General features: G+C 44.8%; 1 protein-coding gene across 6 annotated transcripts in view; it reads right to left on the bottom strand.

Annotated features, from left to right (window-relative positions):
- rapgef2b (Rap guanine nucleotide exchange factor 2b) overlaps positions 1-21,603 on the bottom strand; it is a 98,850-nt gene that overhangs the window by 3,395 nt on the left and 73,852 nt on the right. For 2 of the 6 annotated variants that reach the window (XM_053428717.1, XM_053428718.1), the window contains 22 exons: positions 19,401-19,532; positions 15,036-15,213; positions 13,502-13,638; positions 12,542-12,700; positions 11,968-12,120; positions 11,652-11,816; positions 11,380-11,487; positions 11,068-11,271; positions 9,786-9,894; positions 9,245-9,521; positions 8,525-8,682; positions 7,451-7,691; positions 6,733-7,116; positions 6,413-6,624; positions 5,865-5,988; positions 5,373-5,396; positions 4,129-4,352; positions 3,632-3,799; positions 2,832-2,981; positions 2,171-2,372; positions 1,555-2,078; positions 439-1,362 (listed from right to left, as the gene is read on the bottom strand). In XM_053428717.1, the coding sequence (XP_053284692.1) occupies positions 989-1,362; positions 1,555-2,078; positions 2,171-2,372; positions 2,832-2,981; positions 3,632-3,799; positions 4,129-4,352; positions 5,373-5,396; positions 5,865-5,988; positions 6,413-6,624; positions 6,733-7,116; positions 7,451-7,691; positions 8,525-8,682; positions 9,245-9,521; positions 9,786-9,894; positions 11,068-11,271; positions 11,380-11,487; positions 11,652-11,816; positions 11,968-12,120; positions 12,542-12,700; positions 13,502-13,638; positions 15,036-15,213; positions 19,401-19,532 (4,407 nt within the window). In that variant the 3' untranslated portion in view covers positions 439-988. Of the gene's footprint in view, positions 1-436; positions 1,363-1,554; positions 2,079-2,170; positions 2,373-2,831; positions 2,982-3,631; positions 3,800-4,128; positions 4,356-5,372; positions 5,397-5,864; positions 5,989-6,412; positions 6,625-6,732; positions 7,117-7,450; positions 7,692-8,156; positions 8,172-8,524; positions 8,683-9,244; positions 9,522-9,785; positions 9,895-11,067; positions 11,272-11,379; positions 11,488-11,639; positions 11,817-11,967; positions 12,121-12,541; positions 12,701-13,501; positions 13,639-15,035; positions 15,214-19,400; positions 19,533-21,603 lie in introns of those variants that run through there. The other 4 variants (XM_053428719.1, XM_053428716.1, XM_053428714.1 and 1 more) reach the window with 4 other exon arrangements.

The following is a 21,603-nucleotide window of genomic DNA, read 5'->3' as shown; positions in this document are numbered from 1 at the left end:
AGAAGAAGAGTCGGCCAATAACGATCTGCTGATATGAACTATTTTATTTTGATGTTTGCTGATATGAAAACTTTTATTTTAGGGAATAAACAATGTATTACAGTATGTTTGTTTATTTTGTTAATTCAAGTTCTATATATTTCGGTTTTCTTTTCATTTATAGTTATTTAGAATACAGTTTACGTCATTGGGGTTTGAGAACAACGTGTTAGCATAAATTGTTAATATTTATATATTGGCCAAAATATCAGTATCTATAAATCTGAGTATCCTCATCAGCTTGAAAGTTCTTTAGTTAGAACTAGATGCTCAATAGAAACATTTACTTTCAACAAACATTTGTTAACTTACTTATAGAATCAAAGCTTGATTCTTGTTCGTCCCTAGAGCTTAAAGCGGAATGTTCACTGTGATGGTTTAATTGTCTCAGGGACTTTTTGAGTCGTATTATCATCTGAACGGAAAACTAATGTTTACTACATTTCAATGATTGATTGTGTGGAAGGTAGGATTCTGATTTCATTGTCACATGTTTCTGTTTCAACATCTGGAAACTACAATATCACAGAATTCAACCAGTGCAGGTGGGTCAGGTGCGTGGGGGTGCGGGGAGAATGGAAGTGCATGTTTTCAGGCATTGAGTTAAACTGCATTGGGGGGGGGGGGGGAGAGGAGACCCTAACGGCACCGTGTGTGAGAGGTGAGAGGAGAGAGAGTGTGTGGCAGCAGAGAAGTGGTGATTGTCTGATCCCACCAGGATGACTCATGCACTCGGACAGTCAACTGGCAGAAGATGGAGATTTGAAATGGGACTGGTGCTACTGGTGCTGTGCGAGCTCGTGTGAAGGAATGGGCAGTCTCAGTCCAAGTGTGTGTTCCTGTTCACATGCAGGTTCATTGGAATGGAGAGGGGAGGGGGCAACCTGATAAATTAGTTTTTACCTGCCTCGGGGGGAGGGGCCCTGCCTGTTAACCCCCGTACACACACTCATGGTCTGGGAGTCTCAGGTGTGTGCGGTGCCACTCGCTTTGGCTTCCTCAGAGCGACTAGTTTGGGAGACAAGGACTCACCCTCCTCTTCCTCATTGCGCTCTTGGTCCCCGGCTGGCGAGCAGGTGCGGTGGAGGCCGCCCAACCGCTGTTTGGCCCCCTGTTGGGCCTGGTGGGAGTCGGGGGACTGGGTGACCATACGCGAGCGCTGCAGAGCCGTGGAGTAGTCGGGCGGCCGGCGGCCTGAGTGGATCGCTGTGGTCGTGGGGACAGACGGAGCCGGATGCTGACCCTCCGCGAGGTCGTTGATGTTCAGGGCCGTGTAGCCAGGGGGGGTTGGGGGAGGCTCCCGGTATCGGCCCTCTTTTCGTGCTGAGTGGACACAAAAGAGAAGATAAGGATGAAGGCACGTTTAAAATACAATACATTGAAGGTAGTGGTAGTGGTGAGACGAGGATCTTGAACCTCTGGGTCACAGGACACTCCAGGGTAGAGCTTTATCTGTTCTACTGCACAAAACTCCCAGAGAGCGATCAAACTGTACGGCTACATTCAATCACTCACAAATGAGGCCTTTACCCCCAGCAGTGATGGGTGATGGAGATGGCCGGCCGTGATGCTTGGCTTCCTCTGACCCGGTGGATGTGATGCTACTCGTTTCCGGGTCAGCATTGACGTCCTTCCCTCCTCTTCTCTTGATGGTGCCGGTGTCCCCCTCGGAGTCCTCTCCCCAGTACGCGGCGGAGGATGACGAGGAGCTGGCAGACGCCCAGCTCCCCCTGGCCTGTGCCGCCCACAGGGCTGCATGTCCTCCCAAGAAGGCCTCTGGTCCGCCGGGAGGGAGTCCAACGATTCCACCTCCGCCCCCACCGAAGGCCAGAGTCTCCCAGCTGCGCCCCTGCTGCATTGTTTGGATGTTGTCGTGGGAGCCGGAGGAGCACGAAGTCCAGGAGCCTCGGCCGCTGTCTGCAGCGTCGAGTGAAACACGGTCGCCCTGATCCTGGGTCAGCTCCTCTGAGCTGGGCGAAGAGAGCACCGTCGGGCAGCCGACGTAAATACCCCGACAGTCCTGCATTGAGGAATATGACCTGTGAGATGAAAAAAAACAAGCAAGGTTACACTATATGTAAAATCACCTGAGACAGAAACATATATTCAAATGAGTTCTTAGTGTCTGTACCCAAGGCTGTACTGGTCTGGGTCAGTGGTGGCTCTTCGTTCCAGCCGCGCTCCCACGATGTGAGACTCCCCGACTCCTCCGGAGTGACGGAGCCGCCTCTCCTCCTGGGCCATGTCGAAAGACGAGTTACTGACGAGGCTGGAGCGAGACGAGATCTCACTGTGACCAGAGTCTGAGTAGGCGTCGCCCATCCGGTTGTAACCTGAAAAGAAAAAAGAAAGAAATGTAAGAAATGTTCTAAACTTAAGACAAAATGTGAAAAATATTCTACAGAAGTCTTGAAAGTGAATTTACAGTGCTTCACAACCCTGAGGAGTGTGGTAGACGTTGAAATAATAAGTGTAACAGGATCCAGAGCTGCACAGTAACGTGCGTCTGCTGATCCATGTAAGTACATATTTTCTAGTAATAGACGACTGTCAGTCCTGGTTATTTAATGTCTTTCTTATGGCGAGACTCATTGTGCATGAATCTGCAAACTTAATCTACAAAGATCTCTGAAGTAACAACATTACCTTGGTTTGAATAAAGCAAATAATCTGACACTAAATTCACAGAGGCGACCACCAGGTGGCATTGGTGGCACATCATGGAAGAGAGCAGGAGTTTGAGGAGTGGTGTGAGAGAGGGGGGAGGGAAGGAGGATTATTGGCTTACTTACCCTTCTTGGGCGAGCTCTGGGGGGAGGTGGGAGGGGAGGAGAGCTGGGAGGAGGCGTTGGACACCGTGTCCTCTGGCTGCCTCCGGTGCCTGTCGCTCGCCTCCTCCGACAGCGACAGGATCTTCTTCAGAGATTGTGGAGAACTGGTGCCTGTGGACATGAGCGAGAAGATGAGCAGAATTAGCATGCGGAACGCTGCCATTTCCCCCCCGAGGCTGTCGGGATGCTAAACTGCTTTGTCTGGGATTTGTTTTCCTCTATAAGCTTGTTGCCAGACAGCCTCTAGGAGGCAGCAATGCCGTAAACACAGACGCTAGGACAGGCTGCCTCTGCTATCATCTGAAATAACAGGTTGTGGAGGAGAAAGCAAGGGAAGAGTGGAGGGTGGAAGAGAACAGGTGATTTATACAGGATTGGTTTCACTGTGTCAATAATCACACGGTTGTCAAGAGAAATGAAAACAAGAAATATGTTCAAATATTTCTGTTCCGGTTGGTATAATCATTAAAGTCAGAGTTTAAGTCAAGTAAAGATAAAAATATTTTTCAAATGAATTCTGGTTTAGTAAATTGCGTTTTATACATTTATTTAAAAAAAAAAATATCGAACCGAGATTCTGTCTTTGTTGCATTGTTCTGGTTTGACCTTGTGATTTAGGCGAGTGTCAGTTTGATTATTGTATTCGCTCATTTCACAACTGTTATTGAACAGGTTATGATAATAACTTGTCAAACACCTAAAAGAACAGGTTGTACACATTAAATTACTAGAAAATTCATGAACCTCAATCTTAATCTTACCGAAAGGCGGCAGATCTTTGACCGGGACCTTCTTTCGGGATGGGTAAAGTGCCACGTTAGGGACCTGGAGAGCCTGATTTCCTTTGGTCAACTGCCCCCTCTGTTGACTGGCAGCTCTAGACACGACCGGGGACGTGTCTGGTCGTTTCCCACCGGCGTTCTTGGGCACTGAGTACGGGGAGAAAGACAAAGATTTATAAGAAGAAGAAGAAGGAATTTGGTGTGTAGTGTATGAGAATGAAAAATGATGGACAGTTGTGTCTGCGAGCAGCAAACAGCAAGTAAAACTGGCATCAACCATGTGAAACCGTCCTGCTGGTTTAACCATTTCTATTCGCTGCCAATAAGTCTGTAAGTAAGACTGTGTGTCTTGTTACTACAGCGGTGACTCCATGTCTGTCTCTGGTCTGTGGGTCCTGGGAACATGTGTGTATCCCCAGTGGAGTAAAAAATATTTGTTATGTCCTTGTGTGTAAAACTCTGCGTCACAAACTCACGCGTACTGATGGAGGGTTCACACTGCATCGAGAGCGTCTGCAGACTCTCCTCGTTGACCTCCAGGCTGAGGTTGGACAAGTACTGCTTGACCTTCCTGGCCATCTGGGCGTCCTCGTAAAGCTTTTTGGCGTTCAGGAAGGAGCTGCGACGCACCCGCTTCTTGTGCCCGCCCGTCTGCGTGACGTCCAGCACCGCCGCATTGGCACTACCCTGACTTAAAGAGCTGCTTGTAGGATAACGCATATACACACAGGGGGAACGCAGATTTATAGACAGGAAACACAGAAAAACACAGAAGAGGGCAGAGAGTTAGACATGGCTTCAGATTGTAAATGAACCTACAGGCGAGTATGGATATAGATATGCTACTGCTCTGCACGTAGGACATGGTTTATTAAAAAAAAAAAAAAAGGACATGCAGAGGGGGGCTACAGCAGCTCCTCTCAACACCAAAACATTCCAGACATTCCAGGCAGCATGGGAGTGGGGGGGGGGGGGTGAGGAGGGAGCTGGTGTTTTCAGCCAAACAGGGGCGAGTAGAAAGGAGGGGAGTTCTACAAGTGTAACACGGTCATAGTTTACATTTCTGTGGCTTGAGTCAGAGCTGCTTGTAGTGGTAGTAAAAAGCCTTTTCTGGCTCATGACTCATGTCAAACGGAACACAGACAAAAGACTTGAGTGTTTGTCAATGACGCATCCAGTTGTATTTTCAATGGGGATTATTTATCAAAAAGAAAATTACAAGACGCAGATCTTATAAATTACGAGACATTTTTCTCATTTTAGGTGATGTTCCCCATCGAGCGCTCAGCATATGCAATGATTTCCCATCTGACCACAAGAATGTAAAGCATGACTTAAAAAAAAGCAAACACTTGATATCCAGGAATCTCTGGCTGTTCAGAGGTTTGACAAACAGATAAAAACCTCAACGTCAACGTTCTGAAACTAAAGCTTCATGCATTTTGTTAGTTAAAACAACATATAACAAAAGGTCACATTTGCTATGCAAGGCTAGATGCCTGTATCAGTAATATTATATTCTAACGTGGCTCAATTTATGTGGTTTGCTCCCACTAACGTAAGCAAAAGTGACCTTTTTTTGAATTCATGCCCTTCGGTTAGGCTCAGGCAGTGTTAGCAGGAGGATTAAACTCAAACTGATTAGAGGAAACAAAGAAGAAAAGCAGCTTGCAAATTGGCAGAGTGAAGGGGCCGTGGTGCAGGTGGTGACCAAACTTACCCTAAACTTCTCCACTTCTTCTTCCTAGAGGACGGGTGCCATGAACAGAGAAGCATGGGGGGCAAAGGGTGGATGAGACGAGAGAGAAAGAGAGAGGGAGACAAAGCTTAGGACAGGAAAGACCACCAAGATCACCAAAGAGAAGCAATTTCACCCACATGAAAAGTCAGCGGAGAGGGAATCAAATGGCAACAACTCCACCAGGAAGAGACATCATTAGACAAAGACACACTTTCACGGGAGCACTGTGCACATCTTATGCCAACAATGTGTATGGGGGGGGGGGACGGTTGCCAGAGAAAACAGTTGCCAGAGGGAACAGCTGCTTGGAAGAGAAGCGTGATGCAGAAATCTTAACTGAATCTATGTGAACCGGCTAACCCCAACAGAGCCTGGTTAGTCGGAGGTGAGCTGACTGCTGCTACAGGGAGGGTGAAGAGTCACGTAGAATAATCTGAAATCCGGCGTAAGCATTTTAAAAGTGGTCTTCACCTTGTCCGGAACATGAGGGCCGGGTCCATGTTGACGGACGCCATGCGACCAACATGGCGGATTTCTTTGGCGATCATCCTCAGCTTCTCGAAGTTCACCAGCCCGTCCACTTTGGAGTCATTGCCTACAATGAAGAAAAGGAGGATTACACATCTGATAGAATTGATCAGGAGAACAGAAAGAATAATGATATTAATGCTACGCTTCGAAAGGGACAACTCAGAACAAGGTGCAACTTAATTTCAGATCAGAATCTGAGGTTTTCTGTATAACCTAGCTTCAGAAAGTGGAATTCACAAAGATTAACATCTAAATATTACATTATAATGTAAGAATTCATACCTAGTGGTTAATGAAATAATCTAGATGCTACATGTTTGCTTTCACGTAAAATAATCTAAGTTTTTTTAGATTCTACACGGTTGGTCTAGATAGACTAAGACTTTTATTGTCTGTATTATAACACAGTAGCGAGGACCACATATATACCATTACCAACCAAAGCGATCACTACAATTGGATATTCAGGATTGTGATGAATCAACTACCTTCATGTAAGAAGGTGAGGTCCTTCTTGATGACGGGGAACAAGGGGATGATGGGTGGCTGGAGGTTTTGATTGTTGAGCAGATTCCTGTACTTGGCCATGTTTCTGGAAGGATCAAAGAGGTCCTGCAGGTCCCCGAACAGCTTCTCATATTTGCTCGGTAGCTTTTCCCATGTCCCCCTCAGTCTGGAGACCGGAGCCAGGTTCAGACCACTGTGGAGGGAAGAGAGCGTTCAGATATACAGTATAAATATGATCATCAAAAGGCAATTAAATCAAAACTGAACTTGTTCACAGATCACATCCCTGACTCCCTCTTACCTGATGATGGCAAACATGGAGTTGAAGTTCTTGCACTCGCGGCAGTGCAGGGCGATCTTGATGAAGTGCTTGACGTTCTTCATGCGTTTGAGCTGGTTGGGCTCCTGGGTCACCTCCGTCGCCACCCAGAAGGTCTCGTGATTGAGATTCTCCTCGAAGCGCTTCAGGCTGAACGAGCCCGTCTTCGAGCGCCTCTTGAACAGGTCGTCGATGTACTCGGTGGGCTCGATGGCACAGAAAAGTTCGAAAGCCCGCATGGAGAGCTGGGTGGCCACCTCCACCGTGCTGAGCTGTAACAGAGAGATCTGACCTTCCCTCAGGAGGTCCTGGGCATCGTCGTCTGAACATAGCGTCTCCGTCTCCATGTTGCTCTTCAGGTAGTATCTAATGATGGAGGAATACCGGATTATTTTAGTGCTGGAACTAATGATCGATCGAGAATCCAGGAACATTTTCAATCCAGGAACACTGGATATTCACCCTGGGGTCCTGGAAAATACGATTACCCTTTCTGACCTTTTATAGACTAAATGATCAATTGGAGTTAATCCATATTGGCAATTACTGTTAACTGCAGCACTCATCTATTTTTTATCTGACCAATATTTGATCAGGATGGTTTCTGCAGGTTCGAAGCGCAACCCCCTCCTTCAGGTAAGAAAGAAGAGGAAAAGGGCTGCGATTAGGGATTAGCCCATCAAACTAAAGACGTCATTACCTGCCGCTGAGCTGAATCCTGTCGGCCAGTTTAGAAAGCTGGTCTGGTAATCGCCTCTGCTTGATGACGCCCTCCGGCGTGACGGACACCTCGCACAGCGAATAAGCCTCCGGTGCTGCCGTCAGGGCGAACTCCCTGATAGCCTGGGCCACCACCTCCTTCGCCGTCGTGTCCTTCCCGATCATGATGTACCGAGACTGCTGGTCGGCCTTGAAGACTCGTAACACCTGGTCTGACAAATCTGTGGAGGACACATGATGGTTATGAGGATAAATGCTGAACGCTAATCAGATTTTACTCTAAGGGAACAGATGATTGAATCTAAACAACACCCATCACTTCTGTTTTGCCAAAGCCATTCGATCCCAGCGTTTTGATTTAGATGTCAACTGAAAACTACATTTTCCCATCATTCATTAGTTTGATTGGAAACACACCTTGAAAAAAAAAAAAAAATCATATGGTCCCAAGTCTCCAAGATTAAAATCACTTCCCACGTGTCCACAGAAATCTGAGCAATCAGTCATCAGAGCAGCGCTGTTAGCGTTACGCAACACATACGCTGATTTATTGAGTTTATGTTACATCTGCAAACTAGAGTACAGCAAATGTATTAATGCTGCTAAGTTTGAGAGGCTGAGAACATTGACAAAGACTCTGCTGTGCTAAGAGAAGCAGCATCACGGGGAGAGAAATGGATACTCACTTAGTATAACTGGAACTGGATGGGAACATAAACAACATGTGACGGGACAGGAGTTAATAAAGATACAGTGAAAAATAAAGAGGTTAGAGTTCTACTGCTGGAGCTTTACAGCAGAGTGGACAAAATGTACTGCAGGGCTGGACGATGTGACTTCATATAAATACTGAGGGATGAAATACCTAAGCTGTATCTGGGGTTGTGTTAATCAGTGTAAATGACACACAAAGGTTTGGGATCAAGTTGAAAAGACACTTTGATCAATAAAAGGTGTTAAACTATCTTCATCATACAGTGGTTCCCAAGCTCAGAGATCCACTTTCCACTGTGATATTTCCCACAACACATTTACTGGGCAGTTGAAAACACACCTGGCTGGTTGTTGAAGTCGAGGATGCGGTGGTGCGACTGCAGCAGGTCGGGGTTTGACGACGACAGGTTCCCACTGACGGGCAGAGCCGGGGCGATCTGTTTGGACTGTTTCATCCCCACGATGCTGTCGTCCTGCGATTGGCCCACGCAAACCTCACTATGGAAACAAGACAGAGAGCGTGAGGGAGGGAGGGGGAGGCAGCAGTTCTGTCAGCAACAGGCAGAGGGCGATGTTTGTGTCGGAGAGAATTGGAGGTGAGGACACTCGCTGTAGAGAAAATAATCGTTTCACACCTAACGCTGGTTGACTGGTGCTTTGACAGGAGCACATGTGGGTCAGCGAACAGAAACATCTATTTAAGATCTGTGCTGGTTCATTGGAACAACAAACCGGATGACTTAGCAATCACAGTTAGAAAGAATCAACATTGCCATAGAGAATGAAATCACTATCTCAGATTTTTCTTATAACAATTTTGAAATATGCACCTTTATTATAAACTTCTATTTGTTTTTCTTGCTAAATCAAAAGGCAACTCTTAATGTAGAATGTTAATCATTTGAACAGTATATTATTGCATCATTAATGCTACAAGATGAGATACATCAGGATCTGACGTATTCAGGGAGACCATCAATCACGTCTTACATCTGCTTCAAAAGTAATTAATCAAGTTGGTAATTAGCAAAGCCACACAAAAGTAAATAGGTCTCATTACTTGTATGGTTTGGGAGGCAGGATGCTGGTGAGCGTCTTGTCAAAGATCTTCTTCAGCTTGTTGCGTCCTCCCACCGAGTTGCTCTTCGCCTTCTTGCTGACCTTCTCCAGGCCCATCACCTGCTCCACGTCCACCGCCAGGTCGGGGATGGAGTAGCGGCTGGCCTTCTTGATGTCTCCGATCTTCGGGAGGTGTGGCGCCCCGTTCTTCCTGTCGTGCTCCTCCTCACCGTCCAAGTCGTGGTCCTGTTCAGGCCTTGTTAGGAGATCTTTAAACACTAGAGAGGTAAGAGACAAAAAGCAGATTAAAGGGATGAGCCGTATTCTTGGTGTTAGTGCAGCTGACATCATTCTGATTAATGGCCACCTTGTGAATTCTTGTCAGTCCCTCTCTCTTTTCATTTAGCTTGAAGCACTTCTGTCTTTCTTAAAGTAGTGCCCGACCAGGCCTCTCTTTAGCTTCAAATCATTGAGCTCACATTTATTTACTTTAATGCTACATGTGACAAAAGGAGAACGACTCGTGAAATCTATTTACTTACCTAAGAGGTTTGTTTTCACAGTTATAGACAAGTGCGTGTTGTTCTTCAGGATCTCGTTGGCTTTGTTGAGCTGGACGTTCTCAAAGTTCTGCCCATTGACCTCTAAGATCTGCAGAGAGAAGAGATCCATCATTAAACTCCATCGTTAAACTGGTGGGTAAGAGAAACATTGCAATAATCTCCCCGACTCCTTCTGTCAGATTGCATCCGAATAGTGTTAAACCTCAAACTGAAGGAAAATGACCTCTGAACTTTATTCTTTGTAGTCAACAAAGGAACGTAATAAATTGTCTAAAGCTGGTTTGTTTTACAAAGCGACATTTAGTCCAGCACGTGTTTCTGACATTAACGAGGGCGGTGCCCCTTCAAATTGTCTCGTCTTGGTCTTTACAGCTTGACCTCTCTATAAGGGGCCGGATATTTGCATTCAAATGCAATCTGCCAACCAGGCTTCGCCGCTTCCTCTTTAGTGGGAGAGGAAATCACCTTTGACTGTGAGTTAAGCACTGGCTACCCTCTGCTGCTCCTCTGCAAGTAAAGACTGACTAAATATTTGTTTTGTGATGAGAAGCGATTAGCGAGACGCTGAGGTTTACTACAGAGGGACTAATGCTCGAGATGTGAGATTAATACTCTCTTTAAATGTGGAGCTCTGAAATGTTCTGAGTTAACGACGACAGTTACTGAGGCTGAATCGGAAGCGTGTGAGCGGGTATGAGCGAGTGAATGCTTCCAAACATGTCAGCTTCTCTGCTTCCTTTTGGGGAAACAGCTGCAGGGGATGTTTGTGGAGTCAGGAGGGCTTAACTCGCATCCAGACACTCTCAAGATGGTTTCAAGGATTAAGAGACTTTGCTTAAAGCCATGAGGACGGCCGGGTGTGAAAACGGTTGAGAGTTTCGGTTGCGAGGAGAAAGCCAACACGGGGGGGGGGGGGCCCGCTGCTACTGGCGAGTTCAATTTCAGAGTTTAAGAATGAAACCCTGTTGAATTCAAGCTGGAGCAAAATGTAAAACCAGTTTTACAAGAAGAATTCAATTCTGTTTGACAGGAGGGATTTCTCCTCAGCTCTAGTCGACTGTGGGAAAGAATTTTTTGAGACTGCTGAACTTTAAAAAGTTGGAGGTTAGGTGCAGCTACACACTCAACACTAAAATTGAAAGAAATCAAATCCCAGAACTGTATATATTGACTGATAAAGACGGTGACGTAGAGGAAGTTATGGAGGATGGTATCAGTGTCCTTAAATGATATGCAGGGTGTTAAGGTGAAGCTTTCTTACCTGATCTCCACGCTTAAGGCCGACTTCTGCTGCTTTGCTCCCGGACTCCACGGCATCGATAAAGACGCGAAAACCTTTCTCCTGACCTCCGAGCAGGGTGAACGCCAGAGGAGAGTCCCTGGACGGCTTGGTCAGTGTCACCAGCCGCGGCTTGGCTTTAGCAGCACATGCTATATTTAACAGTCTGAGGTGCCCACACATTTTCTGGGAGAGGGAAAAAACAACACAGAGATGTGAGAAATGTGACACAAATTGACCCAATACAATTTCGCACCTTCAAAATACTGCACAAAGTGGATTGGTTAAACTCACTTCTTTCTCCAGATTGCTTTCAAACTCCTCCAGAAAGTGAGTCATGGCAGCGTCACCCTCAAAGTCATTGAAATGATTGTTTACCCACAGCAAGACTACCCGTGTAACCTGGAGCAATCACATGATCAGCACAGGTCAACATACAGTTTACTGGTTGACTGGTTGTGTAGACAATGTTCTGTGCATGCAATTTTTCGCAAGCAATTTACTCAATCATTCAATTAATTGCAGTAGTTATTATTTAATAATAGATTCATTACTTCTAGCTGTACCTTGTCCCTGAGACTGGGGTCATGGAACCACTCCAGGAGCTTCTTGCCCACGACCATGGGGCTGGAGAGGAAGGTCCTGTAGGTCAACAGGAAGTCCTCGATGTACGTGGGGTCCACCACCGAGTGCTCCTCCACCAGGTGCATGGTGAGACGCTCCGGCGTGCCCTGAGGTTTAACATTGAAACATTATTTTTATATAATAGAGGTCTGGTCATATATATTTTTAGACATAATCCCTTAGATATCTGATGCCAAACCGAGGACTCCTGACAGTTTTTTGGGATTAAAGTAAATTGACTGAGGGCAGATTGTTCACCTTGATAACGATGTGTCCTTTCCTGGTGCCGGTGCGATCCAGCTCGCGGTGTTCCTTCACCATGACAATCTCACCTTCCTCCTCGACCTTCTGCATGTTCTTCTCCACCTGGTTGAGGATGCAGCAGTAGTCCTGCTGGGCTATGCACACAAACTGGACAAGATCCGGAAAAACAAGCGTTAGAGGCATATTTGAAACAAAAAATTAATGTTAATTCTCAATCTTCTAATCTAGTGTTATCTCTTGATGACAGTTTTAATGATGATAAATTAATGTCGTTTTCGCAAATAAGGAGATTTTCTTGAAACTTTTCTCTGTCGTTACTTTCACCTCACTCCCATTAAACACACTTGTTCTTTACAGGTGTCGACCGAGTCGCTTTCAAAATATCTAGGGGATGCCACTGTCCAAGATGATTTCAGCTCCATGAGTTCCAACACCTTTAGCTCAAGTGGCTCTCAGTGACAGCAGGGGTCATAGCATGCTTTTCACACAAAGATGAAGAGGAAATTGACCCGATAACCTGAGCAGTGGAAGAGCTCAGTATTCCTGCTCAAACATATTATTAACCTACCTGGCAGTCGTCCACCTTGGTCTTCATCACACCCTTCATGTATTCCTTCTCCATGGTCGGTGACACCCCAAAGCTGTTCCCCATACACAGGATCTCCGTCCGGCTGTCGGGATACGTCACTTCCACAGAACCGTTGAGAATCACTGACCAGGAATCCAACTGTAGGAAAACACCAGGCGATGGTGGTTAGACGTTAGAAGAAGAAACGAGAGCAAGAAAAGAAAACAGCAGAAGGAGAAACAGTAATAATGATGAAATAATTAATACTTTAATGTTCCTAGCAGCTGTTGTTAATGAACGCTTTAAAGTTATTAATCAAAAAGAACCACATGCAGTAACTACACAATGTTGCTGCAACTAACAGATGGTTTCTAACTTTCCTCTAAAAGATTCAGTGATAGCAGGAAAATATTAAAACTGCCCAGCGAAACACAACTAGAATAAGTTACAATGCACTAGAAGTATTGTTAGACGTCGGAATTGCTTGATTTAAAAAGAGGTTACTCGTTTATTTTTCATTAGCTGGGATTGTTTTAAGAATTCCTGAAAAGCTGACCCACATTTTAAAGATTCACAGCTTTAAAGCCGTCAGCGAATCCATGAACCTTGAATTCCCTGTGACTGGAGATTTAGTGTCCGGGCCTTCGAGGCAAGTTCTCCTCTCGATTGTTTGAGTGCATTATAGCAAAACGATCAAATTGTCTCCATTGATATGCTCTGACCAGAGAGAAGGAGAATAAGTGATGCTTGCTTTCGTAGCCTGAGGGAACCCAGAGGGGCCTGGTGATAAAGAGATGTCGGCTATTCAAGTTTAATAGAGCAGAAAAACATCAAATGGAAAAATAGAGGTTCATTGGCGTGAAGAGGTGAAACTACTGTGCAGTTCAAAGACACACACGAAGGCAAGACAATGTCACAAGACCAGGCTTATTATGTGGGTAAACGTGGATGAACACACACCTCCTCTCCGTCGTTGAGAACGATGGTGCCGGCGCGTTCCACTACAGCAAAAACCATGACGGCGCACAGTTCCCTCCTCACTGACATGGTCATGTTTGCAAACGCTGGCAGTTGATGCATGAACTCCAGTAATTGCTCTGTGTGGGGGAGAGAGGAGAGGAGAGACAGCGGAGTGAGTGGAGGGAGGTTAGGAAGGAAAAAACAAAAGAGCAAACAGAGTCTTGACACCCAGAGGAGAGAGAGAGAGAGAGAGAGGACGTGCAGAGCTCTTGGGCCGCCCGCTCCTGTCCTCACTTCCAGCCTAGATGACACGAGCTGCAGGCTGAGCATCAAAATGGATCATCACCACAATGAATAGCCAACAGAGGAATCATTATCTGGAGAACATCAAGCCAAATATCAATTCCATTGATAAAACTTTCAGGGCGAGCCAAGAATAATCGCTGACACTTCGCTCCGTGACCCCTGTGTGGGTTCACTGCAGACACTGAACCGAGACAGAAATCTAACTGAGTGCTCCGTCAGCGGTGAACAGGTTTAACAGGTGTGCTCACACAAATGATCCGAAAAAAATCATGAATCATCTCACAATCTCTAGACCTATCCGGCAATCTCGAGATGTATCTGAGAATCTCTACAGCTGTCTAACAATTTTAAGTGGCATCTAATAATCTCTAGAGATATATATTAATGCAAATAGTAGTAATGTTTCTGTTTTTACTCTTTTGAATGTATTGTCTACCATCACCGTCTCCCCCACTGGCTGGCCAGCAGCAGTCTGGCGTCTAGGTTGACCTGTGCTTGGCATGGCAACAGCGTCGTGTGTGAAGCCGTGGAAGCACTGAAAGTTTAATGTGTTGGGAGAGGTGAGGCGAGAGGATGTGCCGGAGTGACCTAGAAAAGCCTGCCGGCAGAGGGAGGGGGGACATCAGCAGAGAGGGGGGGAGGAGGGGGTTGGCACTCGTTGTTACTCTCTCTGCATTCGATGCATCATCCTCCTCCTCCAGTCCACATCTGTAGCTGAGCTCTAAGAGTGCGTACTCTACTTTCTTTCCAACGTGCCTATCATTCTCATTGGAGTTGAGTCATCATAGCTTTCAGGGATATGGTACTGCAAGCCTGATGTGGCTTTGAGAATTACTCGAAAGCTTGGCTTGTAAACGAGAGCAGTTCAGACTTCACACAAATGCAAATTTGCTGTGACCGATTTAAATAAGAAGGGTAGGGTGTGGTTTTTACACAGATAAATTAATTAAGCGTAAACTGGGACGAGTGCTGTCCCAGTCGTTTCCCCATTTGGTCCCGGCTGAGAGCAGCACTGTGTTTTTTCGATGACATCTTCAAATCCTATCACTCTCTAAAGAAGTCTTGCGAACACTGCACTTTCAGGTTCGCACAGAAATAGACTTTTTAAAATACACTGCACCACAAAGCCAAATAAATCTATTTATAAGCTGCAGCAAAAAAAAAACACTGTTGCTTATTCAGTATGTTTTAGAATTGGTGGCTTTAGAACTCGTGACTGGGCGCTCACCTATGTCATCATCGGTTCTGTCCATCGGGTCCTTCTCCAGGCAGTCACGCACAATGTCCCGGCTCATGAGGGGGTCCGACGCTCGCTCGATGTCCTCCTCATCGTCATCCTCCTCGGAGTCCACGGCGGTCTCCGGCAGGCCACTCAGGTCCATGTCACCGGGTTCGTTCTCTGTGGCCTACACGAAGAGGGGAAACAAACAAGGAGTTAGTCATTGATTATTGATTAACATAGGAAGGGATTTCTCCATCCAACGTCAGCGGTTGGCAACATACAGCCGGCTGTAAACACAACCATCAGGTCAGGGTTTGAATCTATGCAAGTGTCTTTGAGCAAGACAACAAATCACCCACATGTTCATTTCAAAAGCTGGCAGCTGCTGACAAAGCCAGACACCAAACTCACAATCGACTCTACAAGCTACAGAGCAGAATTTGTAAACAGCCATTGGATGAAGAGGAGCAGGCACATACACGCCGCGCAAATCACACAACATCACAAACCTCAGCTGCGACACACTGCATTTTTTTTTTTAATTCCAGATTTGAGCCATTTCACGAAATTGATGAGGTATTCAGTAATGTATGAGAAAGACAGTCATCAACACTCCATATCAAACAGTCTGCCGTGCATGGCACCAAGCTAATTAACTCCCAACTACCCTCTCTCAGCAAACTCCACCGCCTGCCTCACAGCCAGATCCTGTTCTTTGAAAGCACAAGATGAAACATGTGCGGAGCCAGTAACATCAACTAAGATGAAAAGTGAAAGCAATGCAAATACTTGTGCATGAGCAATAGAGGGCTCCTGCTATCATCAAAGAAAAATACTTATGTAAATGACAGAGGGGCCACATCGCCTGGTTCCAAACATGAAACCCTCTCAGAATAAACCAAAGCAGTGATAAAAACAAGCATCTGCACCGACGACCAACCACCGTGAACCCTCTTACCTCGGCGTAGTCGAGTTGCGTAATAGAAAGCGAAGAAAAGGTCGTCTTTACAAACTGTCCACAGAATCCAAGTGCCAGACGCATCTTCACCTCACAGCTTGTCACTCGGCTGTAAATGTTTCAAAGCTCTGAGTCCCAGCACCCCGTCTCTCACCGAAAGCCAATGTCATTTCTCTTCAAATGCCATGTGAAAAGGGCTCATCAATGATTCAGGCCAGTGTCTGGTCGGCCATTGGGGCGTCACCAGCGCACACACACACACACACACCCTGGCGGGTGGGGCAGGGACAGGGTCTGCACAGATGATGTGGGCGTGGACACACACAGATCGAGAAAGGGGCAGGGAACAATAAAAGCTGAACAGCATATCTGATCTTGAACCACAGAACATAAATTACAGAACAAACGAACATACAGTTTTCCTTTGTGCCGCAATGACGTCATAGTATTCAACTTGGTACAAAACAAACGCTCAGCCTTCCACATGGAGACATCTTGTCAACGTCTGTGAGCCGGCGTCCTGTAATTACCCAAAGGTCGCTCGGCTGTGTGTCTTTGTATTCGTGCCGTCTCATTTCCGTGTCATGTATACATCAGAAATCCATAAATATGCAGCGAGCATTAAGAGTCTGGGGGCGAGTCAGGTGCTGTTAATATTTCATCAACACTATTCGTGGATCAATGCTTTCAAAGTCCTTCTGAAGGACCAATTTCATGATTTATTCAGACACAAAACAGTGCGCCATGTTGGCAGTGACGTGGGAGCGACTCTTCATATGGTGCTTCACCGGTGGAGGCCAGCGGTGGCTGTTGAGATCAGAGCAGCCCAGAGGTTTAAGTATTCAGTGCTTTCCATTAAAAAAAACTCCACACCCGCTATCTGCTCAGAAACTCTTCACACCAGCACGGGCTAAACGCTGAAAACTGTGATGAAGACTACGATTAAACTTTTATACCAACGTGTTTCTGTGTACCAGCGACTTCCTGTGGCCTCAGGTGAAAAGAACCAGGCTTCCTGTGATGTGTTTATTCCAAAACATCCCCAGTGAGGACCACAAACATCTCTGGTAATCTATTACATTTTAGTATTAATTCGGAAACCTGCAGGGTGCAACTTAAGCAAACGATAAAAAAGTAATGTTGCATAAAACCAACAGTTGGAGGAGTCACGCCGGATGTGATCTGTTCAAACCCCGCAAATTGTCTCTTTACCATCATCAAAAACAAAGCAAAGCTAAAAATCCTCATATCTAAGGAACTCAAACCAGTTCATTTTTTGTTTTAAAAAGGACTAGATTTATTACTGGATAGATCAAATTCACCCTTGATCTATTTTCCGCCAGCTGACTAATTGTTTCAGCTCTAAATTGGACAGATTTAAGACAGGACTGTGAAGCTGAATATACACAAAAACACAGCAAGGATACGCAACAATACCTTTGGTGGTAGAGGTCGCACAAGCACTGACAAACACACACACACACACACACAAGTAGATCACCAGTGAGCTGAGAGGAGACATTTTATAGACTGTGACAAGCAAGAAAATATTAGGACTTCGAGGCAAAGCAAAGTTACAGCGAGTTTTTTGGTTAGGAGCGGTAAGCAAGAGCAAGCAAAGAGCTTTTTCTACAGGTTAGAGAAAAGCTGCATGTGCAGGGATCCAGCAAACGAGGATAAATGGGACAGTTGTGTGTGTTTGTGTGTTAGTGTGTGTGTGTGAGTTTCAGAGACTGAGATATCAAGGGACAGCCAGAGAGCTGCTAGCAGATGGCTGTAAGACCAGGATCACAGACTGGGGACAGAAGAGCCTGTTCAACCTGCCCCAGCCAGCGACAGCATGGCCGAGCACACACACCAGCACACAATAACACTCACTGACACACATACACACACACACACACACAGACTCAACAGTAATGCTCACTCATACCAACCCCACACACACATGCAACTATACAGCTGCATTTAAACAATTTAACGCCCCTGCACACACAAACACGAGCCAGGAATCAGTCTGAACAAAGTGAAGGGATTCTGACTGATGCCCCTGAGCACAGTCACAAGCACAGAGACAAACAAACACGCACACACACACACACACACACAAATAGGCTCACAGCAGGTGACGGCACTGAGAGCCAATGGGGTGGGTGTGCTATGTTAAGAGGATTAGTTGCAGGGTTTGGGGCACGTCCACAGTCACGAGAATTTTTGCGTGTGTGTGGGTGTTCTTCTGAGCTGTATCGTGTTTTAGTTACCACTGGGGGGGTTGAAGCTGCCGGACCAGTTTCTTTTTTTAATGACAGTAATAAGTGCATTTGCATTATCTGACTCTGTCTAGTGGCCTATATCTTTTTTTGAGAGTTATTTTACCATAAAATTGCAAGTCAAGAAATGGCTTATTATGCTGCTTATCTCGTGTTATTAGTACTTTATGAGACTAATATCAGTTTGACCCTCTTACTTAATCTATCCACTAAGATTATATATTATTAACACATTATACTAGAAAATATATTGTTCAACTATGTTGTGCATAATGCTTAAAAAGTGATACCATCGAAAGGTGTTAAAGGAAAAGACTGATACAATTTTTTTTGTATAGTAAATATATAAAGTTGAGCCAGCTAGAAACAGTTTACGTTAGCTTAGCTTAGCATAAAGACTGGAAACGGGGGGAAACAACAATTTTGTTTAAAACCTGTGCCATTCAAATAAAAAATGCTGAGCTAAGCTAAATGGTTGCTCGTGGTATGAGTAATATCATGAAACTTTAGGCAAGAAAGAGAATAAAGGTATTTCCCAAAGTGATGAAAGAATTTATTATAACGCCGTTTCCAGACATGAACTCTGGAAAATGTCTTTAAAATTGGGTCTGAGCATTTTGGCTTTTACGAATCAGACGCGTTCACAACAACAGGAAAAATGTCTGGAACATTCAGGTGAGGGACGGCAACAGAGAAGATCACCAGCGTCGAGTCTTATCACAGAGAGGTTGACATCATCGGCTTCTTCTACGCGTTTGACGTCTCTTTTTCATCCCGAGATATTTTTATTCTTTTTGTTCGTAACATGAGAGAAACATCATGTACACGCCCACTTGCTCTCTAAATTGTCCGGACATTTTCCTGTTGTATTCTCACATTGACTCACCCGGACATTTTACTATGGGGCAGGCAGGAGAAGAACATCCGGAGCATCTGACAGTTCATGTCTGAAAGCAGCTTAAGATACTTAATGTTTAAGAGTGTAAATAAACAACATTAGACACCAAACCCGAGCCCAACAGATGGAACTTCTTTATCACTCCACCTACTAAAATACTACTCAACTATCCAGGGGAGTCCAGGTGTGAGAAGGGGGGGGGGGGGGGGGATCCAGCACCAAGTTTGGGTGTGGGGGGGGCTTACCTGGTAAATGTCTGACAGGCTGCTGCTTCCAGAGTCGCTGGTGATACTACATCCTGAGTGGCTGGAGGAGACGTGGGTCACCTGTGGGTGCAAGCCGTCGGCCAGGTGAAGTCGGCTGAAGTCTGCGGGGAGCTGCACATACACACACACACACAACATACACACACATGGTCAGTATCATCCAGCCCAGCAACCACCACTGGTCACTCACACTGACACACATGCTGACTGCCAGGCCTTAGCAGCATGTTGTTCTTCGGTTTGACTGATATTGTGTAGGAACCGTCTACTATGCTTGGATGATATTGCAATTCTTCCCTATTTTATATTTGAAAAGTCTCATGAAATATAAAATGTTTTGGTGAAGCGGACATTCAGTCAATAGCTGTTTTAATGAAAAAGGATTTTCTGCAATTGCTTTATACAAAAACTATAAAACGGCCCTGTAAATGTTAATTGCAAAAGGGTAGAATAAAAAGGATTTCTCCAATTGTTGTGATTACTCATTGTTAACAGAACTAAAACATGAATTACTCCCACTGCAAGAGCTCCCCTTTACACATAATCTAGAATGAAAGCAAAGGAAAAGGCAGAAAAGACGAGTTGTTAATTACATAACTTGACTTAATGGATCCGTCAAAAAACCTTTATCAGGTTTAGGACAATATGAGAATGAAAAACAGGCCCCTCCGCTTCAACCCCCCCTCTGTCTGTCAATTAAAGAGCAGTTGGGTAAAATCACACATCAGAAAGGGGAGGTTTAAAGCGGGGGGGGGGGGAATCTAAAGTGTCTACAAACTCTGCAAGAAACTTAACTGACAATAGAAATATGCCAAAAACTGAGTGACACATTTCTTCCTCTGAAAAACCAGTAGATAGCATCAGTTAGCCATTAAATACAAGAGAGCTGTTTTCCTGAGCCGAACAAACAAACAAGAAGTGCTGCATACATTAAGGAAATACCCCAATTAAAGCAACTTGGATAATCTGAACGAATACCAGGCTGTAATTGGGGGAAACCCTTCTTCGAGATTCGAAAGTCCCAACTGTAATTAGCCATATTTTGAGCCAACCCCACTTCGCTATGGAGTATAACCTGATATGTAAACTACATCAGAAACCTCCTGCTGAAAGTATGGAAAGGGGATGAATCAAACAAAAGTGCGGCATGTTTTTTTGTTGTTGTGCTGAAATCATTGAGGAAAAGAGTTGGCAAACAATTACAAGGTTTTGAATCAGTTATCAAGCAAAAAAGATCAACAAATAAATGTGTGTTTTCCTGCTTTTCTCTTTTATATATTTATAAATGATTATCACAGGCTCTAAGACACAATAAGCAAATAGATGAAAATATGTCAGCTTAGGCTCCGAAGTATTTCTACTTGACATCAATTAACTGGGAAAGACAATTGTCTGATTAATCCATAATTAAGATAACAGTTATAGTCCTGATAAGAAGATTACAGTATTATGCATTAACATTCTGGCTGAAATAAGACATGTTTTGTTAAAGAATGTGAAAATTATACCTGTTATGTTACTAAACCCCTTTTTAAACCTCTTCACCTCAATCAATATTACAATTTTTATAATTTAATCAATTTAAATGTTAAATATGATCACTAACACTTTATTTCAAGGGAAGTTTTATACATTATTCTATATCTTTTGGGTGAAATTCATCATATCTGACAAGATGCTAGAGGGGTGAGCAATGAATTTAATCACACTGCATAAACTGGTTCACAGGGTGTATGGATGTGAATATTTCATGGCTAAATCTTTTATTTACCAATATATATTTGATACTCAGCAGGGAAACCGCTCCGAACCCACTTTCAACTTCACTTCTGGCTGTGGCAGCTCATCAATATTACATTTTCACACCTAAAAGTCAAATGTGGCTGATTTAACTAGGTTGCCTCATCCGTCGTGCTGCTGGATATCAGAGCTGGATCTAAACATCTTGAGAGGAAGTTTACACACGCTGGATATTTTCAGATGTGGACAGACCACGTATTTCTTCATTTGGACGGGAAAACATATTAACTGAGCTTTGAATGCCAGTAAATAAAAGGTCAGAGAGAAACTTGATTATATCCTGATGTAGCTGTGACATTTGACGGCTCGTGTTCACCAACCAGGCTTTTTCCTTCTTTACATCCTGAACTGTGAAACCTGGAATAGTCTTTGAAGTAGAGTC

Source organism: Pleuronectes platessa, chromosome 8, assembly GCF_947347685.1.
Source record: "Pleuronectes platessa chromosome 8, fPlePla1.1, whole genome shotgun sequence".
NCBI classification, from domain to species: Eukaryota; Metazoa; Chordata; class Actinopteri; order Pleuronectiformes; family Pleuronectidae; genus Pleuronectes; species Pleuronectes platessa.
The sequence above is the reverse complement of the archived record's forward strand: the minus strand, read 5'-3'. Positions and strand labels throughout refer to the sequence as shown.